The sequence below is a fragment of the Salmo salar genome, chromosome ssa03 (genome assembly GCF_905237065.1).
Source record: "Salmo salar chromosome ssa03, Ssal_v3.1, whole genome shotgun sequence".
NCBI lineage: Eukaryota > Metazoa > Chordata > Actinopteri > Salmoniformes > Salmonidae > Salmo > Salmo salar.
In genome coordinates, this window is record NC_059444.1 from 97783897 (window position 1) to 97809404 (window position 25508).

The 25508-nt window shown below is 44.2% G+C and overlaps 1 protein-coding gene across 23 annotated transcripts in view; it reads left to right on the forward strand.

The window, feature by feature from the left end:
• Positions 1–25508, forward strand: part of LOC106601960 (rho GDP-dissociation inhibitor 2) — a 65883-nt gene that overhangs the window by 14747 nt on the left and 25628 nt on the right. For 22 of the 23 annotated variants that reach the window (XR_006769331.1, XR_006769341.1, XR_006769342.1 and 19 more), the window contains exons 1-3: positions 6921–7231; positions 18338–18511; positions 24317–24400. Coding sequence is in view for 2 of the 23 variants with exons in the window: in XM_045715943.1 (XP_045571899.1) it covers positions 7159–7231; positions 18338–18511; positions 24317–24400 (331 nt within the window). In the remaining 21 variants the exon portion in view is untranslated. Of the gene's footprint in view, positions 1–6920; positions 7232–18337; positions 18512–24316; positions 24401–25508 lie in introns of those variants that run through there. The other variant, XM_045715944.1, reaches the window with a different exon arrangement.

Here is a 25508-nt window from a genome sequence, read left to right on the forward strand (position 1 = left end):
TGTGTATGTGTGCTATTCAGAGGGTGAATGGGCCAGACAAACTATTTGTGCCTTTGAACGGGGTGTGGTAGTAGGTGCCAAGTGCACCAGTTTGTGTCAAGAACTGAAACGCTGTTGGGTTTCCCACGCACAACAGTTTCCTGTGTATATCAAGAATAGTCAAACACCGAAAGGACATCCAGCCAACTTGACACAACTGTGGGAACCATTGGAGTCAACATGGGCCAGAATCCCTGTGGAATGCTTTCCAATTGAGGCAGTTCTGAAGGCAACTCAATATTAGTTCTTGTTCATGTTTGTACACTCTGTGTATAATGGTGTGTATAATGGTGTGTATAATGGTGTGTATAGATGGTGTGTATAGATGGTGTGTGTATAGATGGTGTGTGTATAGATGGTGTGTGTATAGATGGTGTGTGTATAGATTGTGTGTGTATAGATTGTGTGTATGGACTGTATATGAATAGAAACGTTGTGTACAGCAGTAGTTATACAGGATGAGCCTTGACTAGAATACAGTATATACATATGAAGTGGACAGCAGTAGTTATACAGTAGGAGGAGCCTTGACTAGAATACAGTATATACATATGAAGTGGACAGCAGTAGTTATACAGTAGGAGGAGCCTTGACTAGAATACAGTATATACATATGAAGTGGACAGCAGTAGTTATACAGTAGGATGAACCAGGACTAGAATACACTATATACATATGAAGTGGACAGCAGTAGTTATACAGTAGGAGGAGCCTTGACTAGAATACACTATATACATATGAAGTGGACAGCAGTAGTTATACAGTAGGAGGAGCCTTGACTAGAATACAGTATATACATATGAAGTGGACAGCAGTAGTTATATAGGATGAACCAGGACTAGAATACAGTATATACATATGAAGTGGACAGCAGTAGTTATATAGGATGAGCCATGGCTAGAATACACTATATACATATGAAGTGGACAGCAGTAGTTATATAGGATGAACCAGGACTAGAATACAGTATATACATATGAAGTGGACAGCAGTAGTTATACAGTAGGATGAACCAGGACTAGAATACACTATATACATATGAAGTGGACAGCAGTAGTTATATAGGATGAACCATGACTAGAATACAGTATATACATATGAAGTGGACAGCAGTAGTTATATAGGATGAACCAGGACTAGAATACAGTATATACATATGAAGTGGACAGCAGTAGTTATACAGTAGGAGGAGCCTTGACTAGAATACAGTATATACATATGAAGTGGACAGCAGTAGTTATATAGGATGAACCATGACTAGAATACAGTATATACATATGAAGTGGACAGCAGTAGTTATATAGGATGAACCAGGACTAGAATACAGTATATACATATGAAGTGGACAGCAGTAGTTATATAGGATGAACCAGGACTAGAATACAGTATATACATATGAAGTGGACAGCAGTAGTTATACAGTAGGAGGAGCCTTGACTAGAATACAGTATATACATATGAAGTGGACAGCAGTAGTTATATAGGATGAACCATGACTAGAATACAGTATATACATATGAAGTGGACAGCAGTAGTTATATAGGATGAACCAGGACTAGAATACAGTATATACATATGAAGTGGACAGCAGTAGTTATACAGTAGGATGAACCAGGACTAGAATACAGTATATACATATGAAGTGGACAGCAGTAGTTATACAGTAGGAGGAGCCTTGACTAGAATACAGTATATACATATGAAGTGGACAGCAGTAGTTATACAGTAGGAGGAGCCTTGACTAGAATACAGTATATACATATGAAGTGGACAGCAGTAGTTATATAGGATGAACCAGGACTAGAATACAGTATATACATATGAAGTGGACAGCAGTAGTTATATAGGATGAACCAGGACTAGAATACAGTATATACATATGAAGTGGACAGCAGTAGTTATATAGGATGAACCATGACTAGAATACAGTATATACATATGAAGTGGACAGCAGTAGTTATATAGGATGAACCAGGACTAGAATACAGTATATACATATGAAGTGGACAGCAGTAGTTATACAGTAGGAGGAGCCTTGACTAGAATACAGTATATACATATGAAGTGGACAGCAGTAGTTATACAGTAGGAGGAGCCTTGACTAGAATACAGTATATACATATGAAGTGGACAGCAGTAGTTATATAGGATGAGCCATGACTAGAATACAGTATATACATATGAAGTGGACAGCAGTAGTTATACAGTAGGATGAGCCTTGACTAGAATACAGTATATACATATGAAGTGGACAGCAGTAGTTATACAGTAGGAGGAGCCTTGACTAGAATACAGTATATACATATGAAGTGGACAGCAGTAGTTATATAGGATGAGCCATGACTAGAATACAGTATATACATATGAAGTGGACAGCAGTAGTTATATAGGATGAACCAGGACTAGAATACAGTATATACATATGAAGTGGACAGCAGTAGTTATACAGTAGGAGGAGCCTTGACTAGAATACAGTATATACATATGAAGTGGGTGAAACCGTATGTAAACATTATTAAAGTGACCAGTGTTCAATGACTCTATGTACATAGGGCAGCAGCCTGTAACGTGCAGGGTAGAGTACCTGGTGGTAGTGGGTTAGTGACAGTGGTATTGGGCTGAACAGGCCAGGTCTCAGGGGCTGAGGTCCTTGAAAACCTGTTACCAAAGTAATTCGAGCAGTAAATAAGTAATTGTGTTTAATTTAAATGAATTACTGTTGTAATTATGTGCTGTAGGTGTCCTGCAGGGAAGGCAGTGTGCCCCCGGTGATGCGTTGGGCAGACTGCACCTTGCAGCTTGCTGTGGAGCAGGACAGCTATGTACATGGACAGACAAGTGTAGGGTAGAGTAGTGTAGGGTAGTGTAGTGTAGGGTAGGGTAGTGTGGTGTAGGGTAGGGTAGAGTAGGGTTAGTTTAGTGTAGGGTAGGGTAGGGTAGGGTGGGGTAGTTTTGGGTAGGGTGGTGTAGGGTGCTGTAGGGTAGGGTGGTGTAGGGTAGGGTGGGGTAGGGTAGTGTAGCGTAGGGTAGCGTAGGGTAGTGTAGGGTAGGGTGGGGTAGGGTAGTGTAGGGTAGCGTAGGGTAGTGTAGGGTAGTGTAGGGTAGGGTGGTGTAGTGTAGTGTAGGAGATATCACTGGGCATGTTGTTCTTATCTGAATTAGGCCAACAAAATGATACCAATGGAGGAACGGCTTCTATGAAGGCCTCTCGTACAAGACAGTACACCGTAAAATAGAAAGTGCCATTTTCTTGAAGAATTGTGTGCTTGCGTCAGCTGTCCAGTAGTCTGTCATTCAGAGGTCAACAAACTGACATCATAAAGCAAACATTCCCAGAAGTTATTTTCCCACCATGATAGTAGAACTGGAATGGAAACAAAGAATAGCAATGCTAGTATGTATTCAAATAACAGTGTAATCTGATCCCAGGGCCGGGATTCAATCCGTATTTAAAGGGGATTTCTGATTGAGTGGGGCATCTGCAGTGTTTACTGTGAACGTTAGGGTTGATTCTAGATCAGGGTCCTGTTTCCAAAGCTCTCTACTACAGAAACTTCCAACATACCTCACTTCATTGGGCTCCCGAGTGGTGCAGCGGTCTAATGCACTGCATCTCAGTGCTAGAGGCGTCACTACAGACCCTGGTTCGATTCCAGGCTGTATCACAACCGGCCGTGATTGGGAGTCCCATAGGGTGGCGCGCATTTGGCCCAGCGTCGTCTGGGTTTGGTTGGTGTAGGGAGTCATTGTAAATAATAATTTGTTCTGAACTGACTTGCCTAGTTAAATAAAGGATAAATAAAACAGTTATTACTCCCTTCTCGTTTCCCAAGTTCCACTAAACAAGCTGCCAACATACCTCACTTCTTTGTTGAAGTATAAAAATATTAGGTACCAAACCCCTTCACAGGGTAGGTTAACTCTTCAGGTACCTCTGAGGTACCAAACCCCTTCACAGGGTAGGTTAACTCTTCAGGTACCTCTGAGGTACCAAACCCCTTCACAGGGTTGGTTAACTCTCTAGGTACCTCTGAGAGAGAGGAAGAGGGTAATGACTGTGAGAGAGATGCAGAAGAAAGAGGGTAATGACTGTGTGAGAGATGCAGAAGAAAGAGAAAGAGGGTAATGACTGAGAGAGATGCAGGAGAGAGAGGGTAATGACTGTGTGAGAGATGCAGGAGAGAGAGAGAGAGGGTAATGACTGTGAGAGATTCAGGAGAGCGAGAGAGAGGGTAATGACTGTGTGAGAGAGGGTAATGACTGTGAGAGAGATACAGGAGAGAGAGAGAGGGTAATGACTGAGAGAGATGCAGGAGAGAGAGGGGGTAATGACTGTGTGAGAGATGCAGGAGAGAGAGAGAGAGGGTAATGACTGTGTGAGAGATGCAGGAGAGAGAGAGGGTAATGACTGTGTGAGAGAGAGAGAGAGAGGGTAATGACTGTGTGAGAGATGCAGGAGAGAGGGTAATGACTGTGAGAGATGCAGGAGAGAGAGAGAGGGTAATGACTGTGTGAGAGAGGGTAATGACTGTGAGAGAGATGCAGGAGAGAGAGAGGGGGTAATGACTGTGTGAGAGATGCAGGAGAGAGAGAGAGAGGGTAATGACTGTGTGAGAGATGCAGGAGAGAGAGAGAGGGTAATGACTGTGAGAGAGATGCAGAAGAGATAGAAAGAAAGGTTGAATAAAGGTAGTGAGAGGGAGAACAGACATTTGATGAAAAAGTAATACATAGAGGAATAGAGAGGGAGAGTGGATGGATGGAGGGAGGAGAAGGAGAGTGATTAGAGAGGGAGGAGAGAGAGAGGATGGAGAGGGAGGGAGGAGAGGGAGAGTGGATGGAGAGGGAGGGAGGAAGGAGAGTGGATGGATGGAGGAGAGGGAGAGTGGATGGAGAGGGAGAGTGGATGGAGAGGGAGAGTGGATGGAGAGGGAGGGTGGATGGAGAGGGAGGGTGGATGGAGAGGGAGGGTGGATGGAGAGGGAGGAGAGAGAGTGGATGGAGAGGGAGGAGAGAGAGTGAATGGAGAGTGAGGAGAGGGAGATTGGATGGAGATGGAGGGAGAAGGAGAGTGGATGGAGATTGGATGGAGATGGAGGGAGAAGGAGAGTGGATGGAGAGGGAGGAGAGGGAGAGTGGATGGAGAGGGAGGGTGGATGGAGAGGGAGGAGAGGGAGATTGGATGGAGAGGGAGGAGAGGGAGGGTGGATGGAGAGGGAGAGTGAATGGAGAGGGAGGGTGGGTGGATGGAGAGGGAGGGTGGATGGAGAGGGAGAGTGGATGGCGAGGGAGAGTGGATGGATAGGGAGAGTGGATGGAGAGTGGATGGAGAGGGAGGGTGGATGGAGAGGGAGGGTGGATGGAGAGGGAGGGTGGATGGATGGGGAGGAGAGGGAGAGTGGATGGAGAGGGAGGAGAGGGAGGGTGGATGGAGAGGGAGGGTGGATGGAGAGGGAGGAGAGGGAGAGTGGATGGAGAGGGAGGGAGGGTGGATGGAGAGGGGATGGAGAGGGAGAGTGGATGGAGAGGGAGAGTGGATGGAGAGGGGATGGAGAGGGAGGAGGGGGAGAGTGGATGGAGAGGGAGGAGAGGGAGAGTGAATGGAGAGGGAGTGTGGTTGGAGAGGGAGGAGAGGGAGAGTGGATGGAGAGGGAGGGTGGATGGAAAGGGAGAGTGGATGGAGAGGGAGAGTGGATGGAGGGAGGAGAGGGAGAGTGGATGGAGAGGGAAAGTGGATGGAGAGGATGGAGAGGGAGGGTGGATGGAGAGGGAGAGTGGATGGAAACGGAGAGTGGATGGAGAGGGAGAGTGGATGGAGGGAGGAGAGGGAGGGTGGATGGAGAGGGAGGAGAGGGAGGGAGAGTGGATGGAGAGAGAGGGAGAGTGGATGGAGAGAGAGGGAGAGTGGATGGAGAGAGAGGGAGGGTGGATGGAGAGGGAGGGTGGATGGAGAGGGAGAGGAGAGTGGATGGAGAGGAAGGAGAGGGAGATTGGATGGAGAGGGAGGAGAGGGAGGAGAGGGAGTGTGGATGGATTGGGAGGAGAGGGAGAGTGGATAGAGAGGGAGAGTGGATGGAGAGGGAGAGTGGATGGAGAGGGAGGGAGGGTGGATGGAGAGGGAGGGTGGATGGAGAGGGAGGGTGGATGGAGAGGGAGAGTGGATGGAGAGGGAGGGTGGATGGAGAGTGGATGGAGAGGGAGGGTGGATGGAGAGGGAGAGTGGATGGAGAGGGAGAGTGGATGGAGAGGGAGAGTGGATGGAGAGGGAGGGTGGATGGAGAGGGAGAGTGGCTTGTGTACTGAGGAAGCAAAAAAGAGCATGAGAGCGCGAGTGGGAGAAAGGGAGTGAACGAAAGCGAGCGAGCGAGCGAGGGAGGGAGGGAGGGAGGGTGGGAAAGGGGGAAAGATGAGCTCATTGCAGTCTCTGGGCTGGTGACTGAAGGGGGAGGAGAGGATGGAGGGAGAGGAGGAGGAGGAGAGGAGGCAGAGGTTTAGCTACTTCTGTCTGAGAATCGATTGCTATCGTCTGCATACTGGAATGGCATCTCCAGCACACAATACTGCAGACAGGGCTAGCATCTCTCTTAGCATCTCTAACTAAATTCAAATTGGAATTAACATTTCTACTTTAGCATCTTAAGCTAACTGAATATGATTTTCAAAATTAGCCGTTAGCATTTCCAATATAAATCAATAGAGGACTTAGCATTTAGTCAATGACATCATCGGTCTCTCTATGCTACCGTGCTAGCTTACACATTTTGTAGGGAGACGGCACAGACACTCCTCTCTCCCTCTCTCTCTTTCTCTCTTTCTCTCTCTCTCCCCCTCTCTGACTCGCTCCCTCTGCTTCACACACGCTTCATCCCTCTCTCATCCCCACCCACACCCAAGGATTCTCCCTCTCCTCTCTCTCTCTCTCTCTCTCTCTCTCTCTCTCTGTCGATTTCTGTCTTTTTAGGAGAAGAAGGGATGCTTGTTTCATTCCTCTGTTTGAAAGGACTCTTTTTGATGCTGTAGACTTGAAAGCGTTTGTGTGCTGGTTACTTTGCCCTACCTGTGGAGGATCCCGGTAGTCAGCCAGCCTCTGGAGCGTGTGTAGCCCCAGCCGCAGCCACCATGCTGGGCTTGGATGTGTGTGAGTTTGGGGGTCAGGTTCTGGAGCTTCTCTGGCTAACCATGTGTTACCAAGGTAACAACACTGCCTTTTATGCTGTTTTACCGTGTGTGTGTGTGTGTGTGTGTGTGTGTGTGTGTGTGTGTGTGTGTGTGTGTGTGTGTGAGCTGTGTCAGATGCCTGATCAGCTGTATTGATTAGTGTTATTGTAGTGTGTGTGTATATATGATCAGTCTCTAGGTGGTTGGAGATGGTTTTATGTTTGATATGATAAGACAAGCCAAAGGTAGTCCGTATTGTATTGATCCTGTGTCCTTTGTGGTGTGTGTTGTGGTGTGTGTGTGTGTGTGTGTTGTTGTGGTGTGTGTGTGTTGTTGTGGTGTGTGTGTGTGTGTGTGTGTTGTGGTGTGTGTTGTAATTGCACGTCTCAGATCTTGTTGTATCAGGGCTTTTCTGTTCACACACTCCTGGTTGTCTGCCAATTGTGCGTATGTGTGTGTGTATGTGTGTTTGTGTGTGTCTGTTAGCTGAATGATGTCACCACATTTACCCCCACCCCCCTGTCAAAAGTGATGGATGAGATTGTGTGTGAGTGTGGGGGGGACGGGGGCAGACACATGTTACACTGAGTGAATCAATTAGACGGCATGTTTTCCCCAAGGTGTTGGTGTAGATGTGTTGGTGTAGATGTGTTGGTGTAGATGTGTTTGTTCGTTCTGTGTTGGTGTAGATGCGTGCGTTCGTTCATGTGTGTGTACTCCGCCCCATTGCCTTCTGAGTGTATCCAGTAAAATGCACTGGCCCATGTGACACATAGAGAGAGACACATAGAGAGAGACACATAGAGAGACACATAGAGAGACACATAGAGAGACAGACAGACAGACAGACAGACAGACAGACAGACAGACAGACAGACAGACAGACAACGACAGACAGACAGACAGACAGACAGACAGACAGACAGACAGACAGACAGACAGACAGACAGACAGACAGACAGACAGACAGACAGACAGACAGACAGACAGACAGACAGACAGACAGACAGACAGACAGACAGACAGACAGACAGACAGACAGACACTAATATCCTCCCTACGACATACAGTATTTCAACCAACCTACTACTGTGTGTGAGAGTGTCAGTGTGTGTTTGTGAGCACCTGTTTGTGTGTGAGAGTGTCAGTGTGTGTTTGTGTTTGTACCTGAGGGGACTCCTAGGAATAAAGGGGGCCCCCCCCCCCCTCCCCACCATCTCCTTATCTCTGTTTGAGGCTGTCATTGTAAATAAGAATTTGTTCTTCATCGACCCTTCGCTAAGCCCCGCCCCAGAACCAATCACAACACTCCAATGGACAGCAACTGCCGTCCAGTCCGACAGTCTGCCACTTCGGACAAGCTCATGGCCAAACAAAGAGTTTTCTTTAAGAAATAATGAGTTTAAATGTGTAAATAGTTGAACAGTTCACCAGGGGTACTGGGATTCCTGGTCTGTTAATGAAGTATTATGTTTTAATACTTTTGTTACATCGTTGCTCAGCTGGTTAGCTAGCTCACTTAAAATAACTTGTTTTCTCAAAATGTACACTGAACAACAAAAAAACCAAACATGTAAAGTGTTGGTCCCATGTTTCATGAGCTGAAATAAAAGATCCCAGAAATGTTCCATACACACAATAACAGCACTTACAGTTGACCGGGGCAGCTCTAGCAGGGCAGGAATTTGATGAACTGACTTTGTGGAACGGTGGCATCCTATGACGGTGCCACGTTGAAAGTCACTGAGCTGTTCAGTAAGGCCATTCTACTGCTAATGTTTGTCTATGGAGACTGCATGGCTGTCAGCAACGGATGTGGCTGAAATAGCCAAATCCACCCATTTGAAGGGTTGTCCACATACTTTTGGTAATATATTGTATCTGTGAACAGATGCATATCTGTATTCCCAGTCATGTGAAAATCCATAGATTTGGGTCTAATACATTTTTTTCAATTGACTGTAATTGTTGCATGTTGCGTTTATATTTTTGTTCAGTACACGCTAGCTAGTTAAGTTAGCAATGGTATCAATACAACTCCCATCTGTTGTTTTTTTAACCTTTATTTAACAAGGCATCAGGATACGATTTAAGAGCACTAGTTAGCTCCAAAAGTGGTTATAGCTTTGACTGCATGCTGACAGTGAATTCAGGGCCATATTAGGAATGTCATTTTACCATGTTCCCTCGAAGCAGGCCACCACAACTGACTAGGTATCCCCCCTTTCCTTTGTACAACTGACTAGGTATCCCCCCTTTCCTTTGTACAACTGACTAGGTATCCCCCTTTCCTTTGTACAACTGACTAGGTATCCCCCCTTTCCTTTGTACAACTGACTAGGTATCCCCCCTTTCCTTTGTACAACTGACTAGGTATCCCCCCTTTCCTTTGTACAACTGACTAGGTATCCCCCTTTCCTTTGTACAACTGACTAGGTATCCCCCTTTCCTTTCCAATAGCCTTCTGATTAGCAAGAGGTTGTCTGTGTTTAATTTCGTTGTGTATGAGAAACATTGTTTGAGATTTTCTCCAGTGGTTGAATGAGGAATTTGTCTTCCTGGGTAAGTGTTGTCCGTGGTGTAAACAGCGAAGGGAAAATGAACTTGCCTGGTTAATTACAGGTTGAAAAATGAATCATCCCCAGCTGCAGGCTGTTGGTTTTACTGTAATTCAGTAGAGAGCCATGATTCCCAGTCCTGACTCAAATGTTTATCTTGATGCAAAGCTCCAATGACGCCAATACTTGATTCCCACCACAGTGTGAATTTAGTGAGGATTTGCTCCAAAGCTGTGGTCTCCAGTGTGTATCTGACAAAACTACTCTCCCCCCTCTGACCATACATGGTATTACCCCAAAACTACTCTCCCCCCTCTGACCATACATGGTGTTACCCCAAAACTACTCTCCCCCCTCTGACCATACATGGTGTTACCCCTAAACTACTCTCCCCCCTCTGACCATACATGGTATTACCCCAAAACTACTCTCCCCCTCTGACCATACATAGTATTACCCCAAAACTACTCTCCCCCCTCTGACCATACATGGTGTTACCCCTAAACTACTCTCCCCAAAACTACTCCCCCCCCTCTGACCATACATGGTATTACCCCAAAACTACCCCCCCCTCTGACCATACATGGTATTACCCCAAAACTACTCCCCCCCCTCTGACCATACATGGTATTACCCCAAAACTACTCTCCCCCTCTGACCATACATGGTGTTACCCCAAAACTACTCTCCCCAAAACTACTCCCCCCCCTCTGACCATACATGGTATTACCCCAAAACTACTCTCCCCCTCTGACCATACATGGTATTACCCCAAAACTACTCTCCCCCCTCTGACTATACATGGTATTACCCCAAAGTGTTCTCAGTTGGACTCAGTTACAGTATAGTGACTCAGCTATAGTGACTCAGCTATAGTGACTCAGTTACAGTGACTCAGTTATAGTGACTCGGCTGAATTCAGTCTGTTGGACTCAGTCAGTTGGACTCAGTCGGTTGGACTCAGTCGGTTGGACTCAGTTTAGGTCAGTTGGACTCAGTCAGTTGGACTCAGTCGGTTGGACTCAGTCGGTTGGACTCAGTTTAGGTCAGTTGGACTCAGTCAGTTGGACTCAGTCGGTTGGACTCAGTCGGTTGGACTCAGTTTAGGTCAGTTGGACTCAGTCGGTTGGACTCAGTCGGTTGGACTCAGTCAGTTGGATTCAGTTTAGGTCAGTTGGACTCAGTCAGTTGGACTCAGTCAGTTGGACTCAGTCGGTTGGACTCAGTCGGTTGGACTCAGTCGGTTGGACTCAGTCGGTTGTACTCAGTCAGTTGGATTCAGTTTAGGTCAGTTGGACTCAGTCAGTTGGACTCAGTCAGTTGGACTCAGTCGGTTGGACTCAGTCGGTTGGACTCAGTTTAGGTCAGTTGGACTCAGTCGGTTGGACTCAGTTTAGGTCAGTTGGACTCAGTCAGTTGGACTATAATAATATAATAATGTGACTTACAGTGATGTGTGCATACATTTCTCATATGCGTAGCCTCAGAAGAAATCGAACCCACAATATATATATATATATATGTTTTAAATCCATTTTTAATTTTTATTTTATTGAACATTTAAACATACAATCTACCTTCAGTGAAGCCGCTCAACATCTACATGACATCCAGTCTAACAGACTCCCATCCAGAGAGACCCACAGGAGCAACCTGGGTCAGGCACCCCGCTCAAGAGCACATTGACAGATCAACCACCAAGTTGAATCGGGGATTCGAACCAGCGACCTCTCAGCCACCGGCCCAAGGATCGTTGTTGGAGTCCGTTGGACTTCCGTTGTAGTCAGTTGGACTTCCGTTGTAGTCAGTTGGACTTCCGTTGTAGTCAGTTGGACTTCCGTTGTAGTCAGTTGGACTTCTGTTGTAGTCAGTTGGACTTTGTTTGTTGGACTCAGTTGTAGTCAGTTGGACTCAGTTGTAGTCAGTTGGACTTTGTTTGTTGGACTCCTGTTGTAGTCAGTTGGACTTGGTTTGTTGGACTCAGTTGTAGTCAGTTGGACTCGGTCAGTTGGACTCAGTTGTAGTCAGTAGGACTCAGTAAGACTTGGTTGTAGTCAGTTGGACTCAGTTGTAGTCAGTAGAACTCAGTTGTAGTCAGTAGGACTCAGTCAGTAAGACTTGGTTGTAGTCAGTAGAACTCAGTTGTAGTCAGTAGGACTCAGTCAGTAAGACTTGGTTGTAGTCAGTAGAACTCAGTTGTAGTCAGTAGGACTCAGTCAGTAAGACTTGGTTGTAGTCAGTAGAACTCAGTTGTAGTCAGTAGGACTCAGTTGTAGTCAGTAGGACTCAGTAAGACTTGGTTGTAGTCAGTTGGACTCAGTTGTAGTCAGTAGGACTCAGTCAGTAAGACTTGGTTGTAGTCAGTAGAACTCAGTTGTAGTCAGTAGGACTCAGTCAGTAAGACTTGGTTGTAGTCAGTAGAACTCAGTTGTAGTCAGTAGGACTCAGTTAGTAAGACTTGGTTGTAGTCAGTAGAACTCAGTTGTAGTCAGTAGGACTCAGTCAGTAAGACTTGGTTGTAGTCAGTAGAACTCAGTTGTAGTCAGTAGGACTCAGTTGTAGTCAGTAGGACTCAGTAAGACTTGGTTGTAGTCAGTTGGACTCAGTTGTAGTCAGTAGGACTCAGTCAGTAAGACTTGGTTGTAGTCAGTAGAACTCAGTTGTAGTCAGTAGGACTCAGTCAGTAAGACTTGGTTGTAGTCAGTAGAACTCAGTTGTAGTCAGTAGGACTCAGTCAGTAAGACTTGGTTGTAGTCAGTAGAACTCAGTTGTAGTCAGTAGGACTCAGTCAGTAAGACTTGGTTGTAGTCAGTAGAACTCAGTTGTAGTCAGTAGGACTCAGTCAGTAAGACTTGGTTGTAGTCAGTAGAACTCAGTTGTAGTCAGTAGGACTCAGTCAGTAAGACTTGGTTGTAGTCAGTAGAACTCAGTTGTAGTCAGTAGGACTCAGTCAGTAAGACTTGGTTGTAGTCAGTCAGCTGTAGGTTGTTTGAGTAATGCCCCACTGTTGATCCTCTTCTACTTCCTCATATTGTGTTGTGTCATGAGGCTTGAGCCATGATGTTTATTGGACAGGATAGAGATACAGAAATAGGAAGTAGATCAGAGTTTGACCGCTCCAGCACCCCAGGCAGTGGGCCATTTAACCACGTTCCCTTATTCTGTGTACTGACTGAGTTAGTGGATATTTCCTCAAGTGAAACCATTGAAATCAGATACCAAGTGATTCATAGAGGTAAAAGAGTCATTGTTTATCTTCATGGTATGGACATTATCACTATATTGATGTCATGTTATTTAATAATTTAAGTGGTTGCCATGGAGACTGAGAGAGAAAGAGAGCAGCTTATTCGGCCCTGGTCGTCTAGGAGACGCTGTAAATAACAGACACTCAGGAGAGAACACACACACACACACACACACACACACACACACACACACACACACACACACACACACACACACACACACACACACACACACACACACACACCTATCTATCCTCCACGGGGAGTTGACCCCATCTAGACAGGTGGAAGACATTATGTCATCCTGTAGTGTGTGTGTGTGTGTGTGTGTGTGTTTGTCTGTGTGTGTTTGTGTGTTTGTCTGTGTGCGTGCACATGTGTGTGTGTGTGTTTGTCTGTGTGCGTGCACGTTGTGTGTTTTCAGAGCTGCTCTGTTTTAGATAATTAACCATACAAACAACTCTGTATCCCACCACAAGCTGTTAAACAGCTAACCCCTTACAGTACTCTGTTCACTGTAATTAACCTGTAGCAACAACAGGGTGATCTGTTTAAACAGCTAACCCCTTACAGTACTCTGTTCACTGTAATTAACCTGTAGCAACAACAGGGTGATCTGTTAAACAGCTAACCCCTTACAGTACTCTGTTCACTGTAATTAACCTGTAGCAACAACAGGGTGATCAAATGAAGATCCTACATCTGTAACCTGTAGCAACAACAGGGTAATTAAATGAAGTTCCTACATCTGTAACCTGTAGCAACAACAGGGTAATTAAATGAAGATCCTATACCTGTAACCTGCAGCAACAACAGGGTAATTAAATGTAGTTCCTACATCTGTAACCTGTAGCAACAACATCTGTAACTTGTAGCAACAACAGGGTAATTAAATGTAGTTACTACATCTGTAACCTGTAGCAACAACAGGGTAATTAAATGTAGTTACTACATCTGTAACCTGTAGCAACAACAGGGTAATTAAATGAAGATCCTACATCTGTAACCTGTAGCAACAACAGGGTAATTAAATTAAGATCCTACATCTGTAACCAGTTGCAACAACAGGGTAATTAAATGTAGTTACTACATCTGTAACCTGTAGCAACAACATCTGTGACCTGTAGCGACAACAGCGTAATTAAATGAAGATCCTACATCTGTGACCTGTAGCAACAACAGGGTAATTAAATGCAGATCCTACACCTGTGACCTGTAGCAACAACAGGGTAATTAAATGTAGTTACTACATCTGTAACCTGTAGCAACAACAGGGTAATTAAATGAAGATCCTACATCTGTGACCTGTAGCAACAACAGGGTAATTAAATGAAGTTCCTACATCTGTAACCTGTTGCAACAACAGGGTAATTAAATGCAGATCCTACATCTGTAACCTGTAGCAACAACAGGGTAATTAAATGAAGATCCTACATCTGTAACCTGTAGCAACAACAGGGTAATTAAATGCAGATCCTACATCTGTAACCTGTAGCAACAACAGGGTAATTAAATGCAGATCCTACATCTGTAACCTGTAGCAACAACAGGGTAATTAAATGTAGTTACTACATCTTTAACCTGTAGCAACAACATCTGTAACCTGTAGCAACAACAGGGTAATTAAATGCAGATCCTACACCTGTGACCTGTAGCAACAACAGGGTAATTAAATGTAGTTACTACATCTGTAACCTGTAGCAACAACAGGGTAATTAAATGAAGATCCTACATCTGTGACCTGTAGCAACAACAGGGTAATTAAATGTAGTTACTACATCTGTAACCTGTAGCAACATCAGGGTAATTCAATGAAGATCCTACATCTGTAACCTGTAGCAACAACAGGGTAATTAAATGAAGTTCCTACATCTGTAACCTGTAGCAACAACAGGGTAATTAATTGAAGTTCCTACATCTGTAACCTGTAGCAACAACAGGGTAATTAAATGAAGTTCCTACATCTGTAACCTGTAGCAACAACAGGGTAATTAATTGAAGTTCCTACATCTGTAACCTGTAGCAACAACAGGGTAATTAACTGAAGTTCCTACATCTGTAACCTGTAGCAACAACAGGGTAATTAAATTAAGTTCCTACATCTGTAGCAACAACAGCGTAATTAAATGCAGATCCTACATCTGTAACCTGTAGCAACAACAGGGTAATTAAATGCAGATCCTACATCTGTAACCTGTAGCAACAACAGGGTAATTAAGTGAAGATCCTACATCTGTAACCTGTAGCAACAACAGGGTAATTAAATGAAGATCCTACATCTGTAACCTGTAGCAACAACAGGGTAATTAAATGTAGTTCCTACATCTGTAGCAACAACAGGGTAATTAAATGCAGATCCTACATCTGTAACCTGTAGCAACAACAGGGTAATTAAATGAAGTTACTACATCTGTAACCTGTAGCAACAACAGGATAATTAAATGAAGATCCTACACTTGTGACCTGTAGCAACAACATCTGTAACCTGTAGCAACAACAGGGTAATTAAATGCAGATCCTACACCTGTGACCTGTAGCAACAACAGGGTAATTAAATGTAGTTACTACATCTGTAACCTGTAGCAACAACAGGGTAATTAAATGAAGTTCCTACATCTATAACCTGTAGCAACAACAGGGTAATTAAATGAAGTTCCTACATCTGTGACCTGTAGCAACAACAGGGTAATTAAATGCAGATCCTACATCTGTAACCTGTAGCAACAACAGGGTAATTAAATGAAGATCCTACATCTGTAACCTGTAGCAACAACAGCGTAATTAAATGTAGTTCCTACATCTGTAACCTGTAGCAACAACAGGGTAATTAAATGTAGTTACTACATCTGTAACCTGTAGCAACAACAGGGTAATTAAATGAAGATCCTACATCTGTAACCTGTAGCAACAACAGGGTAATTAAATGAAGTTACTACACCTGTAACCTGTAGCAACAACAGGGTAATTAAATGCAGATCCTACATCTGTAACCTGTAGCAACAACAGGGTAATTAAATGAAGTTACTACATCTGTAACCTGTAGCAACAACAGGGTAATTAAATGCAGATCCTACATCTGTAACCTGTAGCAACAACAGGGTAATTAAATGAAGTTACTACACCTGTAACCTGTAGCAACAACAGGGTAATTAAATGTAGTTACTACATCTGTAACCTGTAGCAACAACATCTGTAACCTGTAGCAACAACAGGGTAATTAAATGCAGATCCTACACCTGTGACCTGTAGCAACAACAGGGTAATTAAATGTAGTTACTACAATTGTAACCTGTAGCAACAACAGGGTAATTAAATGAAGATCCTACATCTGTGACCTGTAGCAACAACAGGGTAATTAAATGTAGTTACTACATCTGTAACCTGTAGCAACATCAGGGTAATTCAATGAAGATCCTACATCTGTAACCTGTAGCAACAACAGGGTAATTAAATGAAGTTCCTACATCTGTAACCTGTAGCAACAACAGGGTAATTAAATGAAGTTCCTACATCTGTAACCTGTAGCAACAACAGGGTAATTAATTGAAGTTCCTACATCTGTAACCTGTAGCAACAACAGGGTAATTAACTGAAGTTCCTACATCTGTAACCTGTAGCAACAACAGGGTAATTAAATTAAGTTCCTACATCTGTAGCAACAACAGCGTAATTAAATGCAGATCCTACATCTGTAACCTGTAGCAACAACAGGGTAATTAAATGCAGATCCTACATCTGTAACCTGTAGCAACAACAGGGTAATTCAATGAAGATCCTACATCTGTGACCTGTAGCAACAACAGGGTAATTAAATGCAGATCCTACATCTGTAACCTGTAGCAACAACAGGGTAATTAAGTGAAGATCCTACATCTGTAACCTGTAGCAACAACAGGGTAATTAAATGAAGATCCTACATCTGTAACCTGTAGCAACAACAGGGTAATTAAATGTAGTTCCTACATCTGTAGCAACAACAGGGTAATTAAATGTAGTTACTACATCTGTAACCTGTAGCAACAACAGGGTAATTAAATGAAGTTCCTACATCTGTAACCTGTAGCAACAACAGGGTAATTAAATGTAGTTACTACATCTGTAACCTGTAGCAACAACAGGATAATTAAATGAAGATCCTACACTTGTGACCTGTAGCAACAACATCTGTAACCTGTAGCAACAACAGGGTAATTAAATGCAGATCCTACACCTGTGACCTGTAGCAACAACAGGGTAATTAAATGTAGTTACTACATCTGTAACCTGTAGCAACAACAGGGTAATTAAATGAAGTTCCTACATCTATAACCTGTAGCAACAACAGGGTAATTAAATGAAGTTCCTACATCTGTGACCTGTAGCAACAACACGGTAATTAAATGCAGATCCTACATCTGTAACCTGTAGCAACAACAGGATAATTAAATGAAGATCATACATCTGTAACCTGTAGCAACAACAGCGTAATTAAATGTAGTTCCTACATCTGTAACCTGTAGCAACAACAGGGTAATTAAATGTAGTTACTACATCTGTAACCTGTAGCAACAACAGGGTAATTAAATGAAGATCCTACATCTGTAACCTGTAGCAACAACAGGGTAATTAAATGAAGTTACTACATCTGTAACCTGTAGCAACAACAGGGTAATTAAATGCAGATCCTACATCTGTAACCTGTAGCAACAACAGGGTAATTAAATGAAGTTACTACATCTGTAACCTGTAGCAACAACAGGGTAATTAAATGAAGATCCTACATCTGTAACCTGTAGCAACAACAGGGTAATTAAATGAAGTTACTACATCTGTAACCTGTAGCAACAACAGGGTAATTAAATGCAGATCCTACATCTGTAACCTGTAGCAACAACAGGGTAATTAAATGAAGTTACTACACCTGTAACCTGTAGCAACAACAGGGTAATTAAATTAAGATCCTACATCTGTAACCTGTAGCAACAACAGGGTAATTAAATGTAGTTACTACATCTGTAACCTGTAGCAACAATGCTTTTCTAGTCCGACAATACAACATCTGATTCAAAGGGGGTGTGGCAGATATCAAAACTCTTCCTGGTAGGATAGACTTGTGCTTCCTCTCCAAAAGGAGGCTATTGAGGAGGGGAGGAGGATGGTTGAGAGAGGGTGGAGGACAGACTTTTGCCCAAATGAGAAAAGGCCAGAGAGTAAGACCGAGAGGGACACAGAGAGAAAGACAGAGAGGGACAGAGCGAGAGACAGAGATGGACAGAGAGAGAAAGAGAGTGTGTGTGTGAGAGAGAGAGTGATGCAGGGTCCCTGATTGTGTTGATACCCTGTGTTCTCATGCAGGTTTGATGGCGGATAAGGAGGAGAAGCCTGTGGGAGAGGAGGAGGACGAGACAGACCTGAACTACACTCCTCCAGCCCAGAAGAGCCTGCAGGAGATACAGGAACTAGACAAGGATGATGAGAGTCTCAGGAAATACAAACAGACTCTACTAGGAGCTGGACCAGTGGTGGCAGGTCAGTGTGTTACTGTGTTACTGTGGTCAGTGTGTTACTGTGGTCAGTGTGTTACTGTGGTCAGTGTGTTACTGTGTTACTGTGGTCAGTGTGTCTTACTGTGTTACTGTGGTCAGTGTGTGTTACTGTGTTACTGTGGTCAGTGTGTCTTACTGTGTTACTGTGGTCAGTGTGTGTTACTGTGTTACTGTGTTACTGTGGTCAGTGTGTCTTACTATCTTACTGTGTTACTGTGTTACTGTGTTACTGTGTTCAGTGTGTCTTACTGTCTTACTGTGTTACTGTGTTACTGTGGTCAGTGTGTTACTGTGTTACTGTGTTACTGTGGTCAGTGTGTCTTACTGTCTTACTGTGTTACTGTGTTACTGTGTTACTGTGGTCAGTGTGTTACTGTGTTACTGTGTTACTGTGGTCAGTGTGTTACTGTGTTACTGTGGTCAGTGTGTCTTACTATCTTACTGTGTTGCTGTGTTACTGTGTTCAATGTGTCTTACTGTCTTACTGTGTTACTGTGTTACTGTGTTACTGTGATCAGTGTGTCTTACTATCTTACTGTGTTACTGTGTTACTGTGTTCAGTGTGTCTTACTGTCTTACTGTGTTACTGTGGTCAGTGTGTGTTACTGTGTACTGTGTTACTATGGTCAGTGTGTGTTACTGTGTTACTGTGTTACTGTGTTACTGTGGTCAGTGTGTCTTACTGTCTTACTGTATTACTGTGTTCAGTGTGTCTTACTATCTTACTGTGTTACTGTGTTACTGTGTTACTGTGGTCAGTGTGTCTTACTGTGTTACTGTGTTACTGTGGTCAGTGTGTCTTACTGTGTTACTGTGTTACTGTGTTACTGTGGTCAGTGTGTTACTGTGTTACTGTGGTCAGTGTGTCTTACTGTCTTACTGTGTTACTGTGTTACTGTGGTCAGTGTGTTACTGTGTTACTGTGTTACTGTGGTCAGTGTGTCTTACTGTGTTACTGTGTTACTGTGTTACTGTGTTACTGTGGTCAGTGTGTTACTGTGTTACTGTGGTCAGTGTGTCTTACTGTGTTACTGTGGTCAGTGTGTCTTACTGTGTTACTGTGGTCAGTGTGTCTTACTGTGTTACTGTGGTCAGTGTGTCTTACTGTGTTACTGTGGTCAGTGTGTCTTACTGTGTTACTGTGGTCAGTGTGTGTTACTCTGTTACTGTGGTCAGTGTGTGTTACTGTGGTCAGTGTGTCTTACTGTGTTACTGTGGTCAGTGTGTCTTACTGTGTTACTGTGGTCAGTGTGTCTTACTGTGTTACTGTGGTCAGTGTGTCTTACTGTGTTACTGTGGTCAGTGTGTCTTACTGTGTTACTGTGTTACTGTGGTCAGTGTGTCTTACTGTGTTACTGTGGTCAGTGTGTCTTACTGTGTTACTGTGGTCAGTGTGTCTTACTGTGTTACTGTGGTCAGTGTGTCTTACTGTGTTACTGTGGTCAGTGTGTCTTACTGTGATCAGTGTGTCTTACTGAGTTACTGTGTTACTGTGGTCAGTGTGTCTTACTGTGTTACTGTGGTCAGTGTGTCTTACTGTGTTACTGTGGTCAGTGTGTCTTACTGTGTTACTGTGGTCAGTGTGTCTTACTGTGTTACTGTGTTACTGTGGTCAGTGTGTCTTACTGTGTTACTGTGTTACTGTGGTCAGTGTGTCTTACTGTGTTACTGTGGTCAGTGTGTCTTACTGTGTTACTGTGTTACTAAGGTCAGTGTGTCTTACTGTGTTACTGTGGTCAGTGTGTCTTACTGTGTTACTGTGGTCAGTGTGTCTTACTGTGTTACTGTGGTCAGTGTGTCTTACTGTGTTACTGTGTTACTGTGGTCAGTGTGTCTTACTGTGTTACTGTGTTACTGTGGTCAGTGTGTCTTACTGTGTTACTGTGTTACTAAGGTCAGTGTGTCTTACTGTGTTCCTTTGGCCAGTGTGTCTTACTGTGTTACTGTGGTCAGTGTGTCTTACTGTGTTACTGTGGCCAGTGTGTCTTACTGTGTTACTGTGTTACTGTGGTCAGTGTGTCTTACTGTGTAAATGTGGCCAGTGTGTCTTACTGTGTTACTGTGGTCAGTGTGTCTTACTGTGTTACTGTGGTCAGTGTGTGTTACTGTGGTCAGTGTGTCTTACTGTGTTACTGCGTTACTGTGGTCAGTGTGTCTTACTGTGTTACTGTGTTCAGTGTGTCTTACTGTGTTACTGTGTTACTGTGTTATTATGGTCAGTGTGTGTTACTGTGTTACTGTGTTACTGTGGTCAGTGTGTCTTACTGTCTTACTGTATTACTGTGTTCAGTGTGTCTTACTATCTTACTGTGTTACTGTGTTACTGTGTTACTGTGGTCAGTGTGTCTTACTGTGTTACTGTGGTTACTGTGTTACTGTGTTACTGTGTTACTGTGGTCAGTGTGTTACTGTGTTACTGTGGTCAGTGTGTCTTACTGTCTTACTGTGTTACTGTGGTCAGTGTGTTACTGTGTTACAGTGTTACTGTGGTCAGTGTGTCTTACTGTGTTACTGTGTTACTGTGTTACTGTGTTACTGTGGTCTGTGTGTTACTGTGTTACTGTGGTCAGTGTGTCTTACTGTGTTACTGTGTTACTGTGGTCAGTGTGTCTTACTGTGTTACTGTGTTACTGTGGTCAGTGTGTCTTACTGTGTTACTGTGGTCAGTGTGTCTTACTGTGTTACTGTGGTCAGTGTGTCTTACTGTGTTACTGTGGTCAGTGTGTCTTACTGTGTTACTGTGGTCAGTGTGTCTTACTGTGTTACTGTGGTCAGTGTGTCTTACTGTGTTACTGTGTTACTGTGGTCAGTGTGTCTTACTGTGTTACTGTGGTCAGTGTGTCTTACTGTGTTACTGTGTTACTGTGGTCAGTGTGTCTTACTGTGTTACTGTGGTCAATGTGTCTTACTGTGGTCAGTGTGTCTTACTGTGTTACTGTGGTCAGTGTGTCTTACTGTGTTACTGTGGTCAGTGTGTCTTACTGTGTTACTGTGTTACTGTGGTCAGTGTGTCTTACTGTGTTACTGTGGTCAGTGTGTCTTACTGTGTTACTGTGGTCAGTGTGTCTTACTGTGTTACTGTGTTACTGTGTTACTGTGGTCAGTGTGTCTTACTGTGTTACTGTGTTACTGTGGTCAGTGTGTCTTACTGTGTTACTGTGGTCAGTGTGTCTTACTGCGTTACTGTGGTCAGTGTGGGTTACTGTGTTACTGTGGTTAGTGTGTCTTACTGTGTTACTGTGGTCAGTGTGTCTTACTGTGTTACTGTGTTACTGTGGTCAGTGTGTCTTACTGTGTTACTGTGTTACTGTGGTCAGTGTGTCTTACTGTGTTACTGTGGTCAGTGTGTGTTACTGTGGTCAGTGTGTCTTACTGTGTTACTGCGTTACTGTGGTCAGTGTGTCTTACTGTGTTACTGTGTTACTGTGGTCAGTGTGTCTTACTGTGTTACTGTGTTACTGTGGTCAGTGTGTCTTACTGTGTTACTGTGGTCAGTGTGGGTTACTGTGTTACTGTGGTCAGTGTGTCTTACTGTGTTACTGTGTTACTGTGGTCAGTGTGTCTTACTGTGTTACTGTGGTCAGTGTGTCTTACTGTGTTACTGTGTTACTGTGGTCAGTGTGTCTTACTGTGTTACTGTGGCCAGTGTGTCTTACTGTGTTACTGTGTTACTGTGGTCAGTGCGTCTTACTGTGTTACTGTGGTCAGTGTGTCTTACTGCGTTACTGTGTTACTGTGTTACTGTGTTACTATGGTCAGTGTGTGTTACTGTGTTACTGTGTTACTGTGTTACTATGGTCAGTGTGTCTTACTGTGTCTTACTGTGTTACTGTGTTACTGTGGTCAGTGTGTCTTACTATGGTCAGTGTGTGTTACTGTGGTCAGTGTGTCTTACTGTCTTACTGTGTTACTGTGGTCAGTGTGTTACTGTGTTACTGTGGTCAGTGTGTTACTGCGTTACTGTGTTACTGTGTTACTGTGGTCAGTGTGTGTTACTGTGTTACTGTGGTCAGTGTGTGTTACTGTGTTACTGTGGTCAGTGTTTCTTACTGTGTTACTGTGGTCAGTGTTTCTTACTGTGTTACTGTGTTACTGTGTTACTGTGGTCAGTGTGTCTTACTGTGTTACTGTGGTCAGTGTGTCTTACTGTGTTACTGTGTTACTGTGGTCAGTGTGTCTTACTGTGTTACTGTGGTCAGTGTGTCTTACTGTGTTACTGTGGTCAGTGTGTCTTACTGTGTTACTGTGTTACTGTGGTCAGTGTGTCTTACTGTGTTACTGTGGCCAGTGTGTCTTACTGTGTTACTGTGGCCAGTGTGTCTTACTGTGTTACTGTGGTCAGTGTGTCTTACTGTGTTACTGTGATCAGTGTGTTACTGTGTTACTGTGGTCAGTGTGTTACTGTGTTACTGTGGTGAGTGTGTCTTACTGTCTTACTGTGTTACTTTGGTCAGTGTGTTACTGTGTTACTGTGGTCAGTGTGTCTTACTGTGTTACTGTGGTCAGTGTGTGTTACTGTGTTACTGTGGTCAGTGTGTCTTACTGTGTTACTGTGTTACTGTGGTCAGTGTGTCTTACTGTGTTACTGTGTTACTGTGGTCAGTGTGTGTTACTGTGTTACTGTGTTACTGTGGTCAGTGTGTCTTACTGTGTTACTGTGGTCAGTGTGTTACTGTGTTACTGTGGTCAGTGTGTCTTACTGTGTTACTGTGGTCAGTGTGTCTTACTGTGTTACTGTGGTCAGTGTGTCTTACTGTGTTACTGTGGTCAGTGTGTCTTCCTGTGTATTACTGTCTTACTGTGGTCAGTGTGTCTTACTGTCTTACTGTGTTACTGTGTTACTGTGTTACTGTAGTCAGTGTGTCTTGCTGTGGTCAGTGTGTCTTACTGTGTCTTACTGTGGTCAATGTGTACTGGGCCCTGCATCAAAGACCACAGTAATGTTAGTACTGGGCCCTGCATCAAAGACTACAGTAATGTTAGTTCTGGGCCCTTCATCAAAGACCACAGTAATGCTGGTACTGGGCCCTTCATCAAAGACCAAAGTACTGGGCCCTGCATCTAAGACCACATTAATGTTAGTACTGGGCCCTTCATCAAAGACCACAGTAATGTTGGTACTGGGCCCTGCATCAAAGACCACAGTAATGTTGGTACTGGGCCCTGCATCAAAGACCACAGTAATGTTAGTACTGGGCCCTGCATCAAAGACCACAGTAATGCTGGTACTGGGTCCTGCATCAAAGACCACAGTAATGCTGGTACTGGGCCCTGCATCAAAGACCACAGTAATGTTAGTACTGGGCCCTGCATCAAAGACCACAGTAATGCTGGTACTGGGCCCTGCATCAAAGACCACAGTAATGTTAGTACTGGGCCCTGCATCAAAGACCACAGTACTGGGCCCTGCATCAAAGACCACAGTACTGGGCCCTGCATCAAAGACCACAGTAATGTTGGTACTGGGCCCTGCATCAAAGACCACAGTAATGTTAGTACTGGGCCCTGCATCAAAGACCACAGTAATGTTAGTACTGGGCCCTGCATCAAAGACCACAGTAATGTTGGTACTGGGCCCTGCACCTTGTCATCTTGTATGTCATCTACCTCTGTCTAATTGATTCATCCTGGTATCTGGTGTTACTGCTGCTGTAATAATAGCTTTAACTCAATATTACCAACAAGAACACACACACACACACACACACACACACACACACACACACACACACACACACACACACACACACACACCCTCTCTGAACCATCTCTCGGTGTGTTTTTTCAGACCCGACCATTCCCAATGTCCAGGTCACCAGACTGACCCTGATGTGCGACCAAGCACCTGGTCCTATCACCATGGACCTCTCAGGTAAATACCACTCCTTTATCCCTGGTCAGATCACCATGGACCTCTCAGGTAAATACCACTCCTTTATCCCTGGTCCCATCACCATGGACCTCTCAGGTAAATACCACTCCTTTATCCCTGGTCCTATCACCATGGACCTCTCAGGTAAATACCACTCCTTTATCCCTGGTCCTATCACCATGGACCTCTCAGGTAAATACCACTCCTTTATCCCTGGTCCCATCACCATGGACCTCTCAGGTAAATACCACTCCTTTATCCCTGGTCCCATCACCATGGACCTCTCAGGTAAATACCACTCCTTTATCCCTGGTCCTATCACCATGGACCTCTCAGGTAAATACCACTCCTTTATCCCTGGTCAGATCACCATGGACCTCTCAGGTAAATACCACTCCTTTATCCCTGGTCCCATCACCATGGACCTCTCAGGTAAATACCACTCCTTTATCCCTGGTCCCATCACCATGGACCTCTCAGGTAAATACCACTCCTTTATCCCTGGTCAGATCACCATGGACCTCTCAGGTAAATACCACTCCTTTATCCCTGGTCCCATCACCATGGACCTCTCAGGTAAATACCACTCCTTTATCCCTGGTCCTATCACCATGGACCTCTCAGGTAAATACCACTCCTTTATCCCTGGTCCCATCACCATGGACCTCTCAGGTAAATACCACTCCTTTATCCCTGGTCCCATCACCATGGACCTCTCAGGTAAATACCACTCCTTTATCCCTGGTCCCATCACCATGGACCTCTCAGGTAAATACCACTCCTTTATCCCTGGTCCCATCACCATGGACCTCTCAGGTAAATACCACTCCTTTATCCCTGGTCCCATCACCATGGACCTCTCAGGTAAATACCACTCCTTTATCCCTGGTCCCATCACCATGGACCTCTCAGGTAAATACCACTCCTTTATCCCTGGTCCTATCACCATGGACCTCTCAGGACCAATATGAATGAATTCAGTGTAGTGGGATGTGGCTCCAATATGAATGAATTCAGTGTAGTGGGATGAGGCTCCAATACCAATGAATTCAGTGGTGGGATGAGGCTCCAATATGAATGAATTCGGTGTAGTGGGATGAGGCTCCAA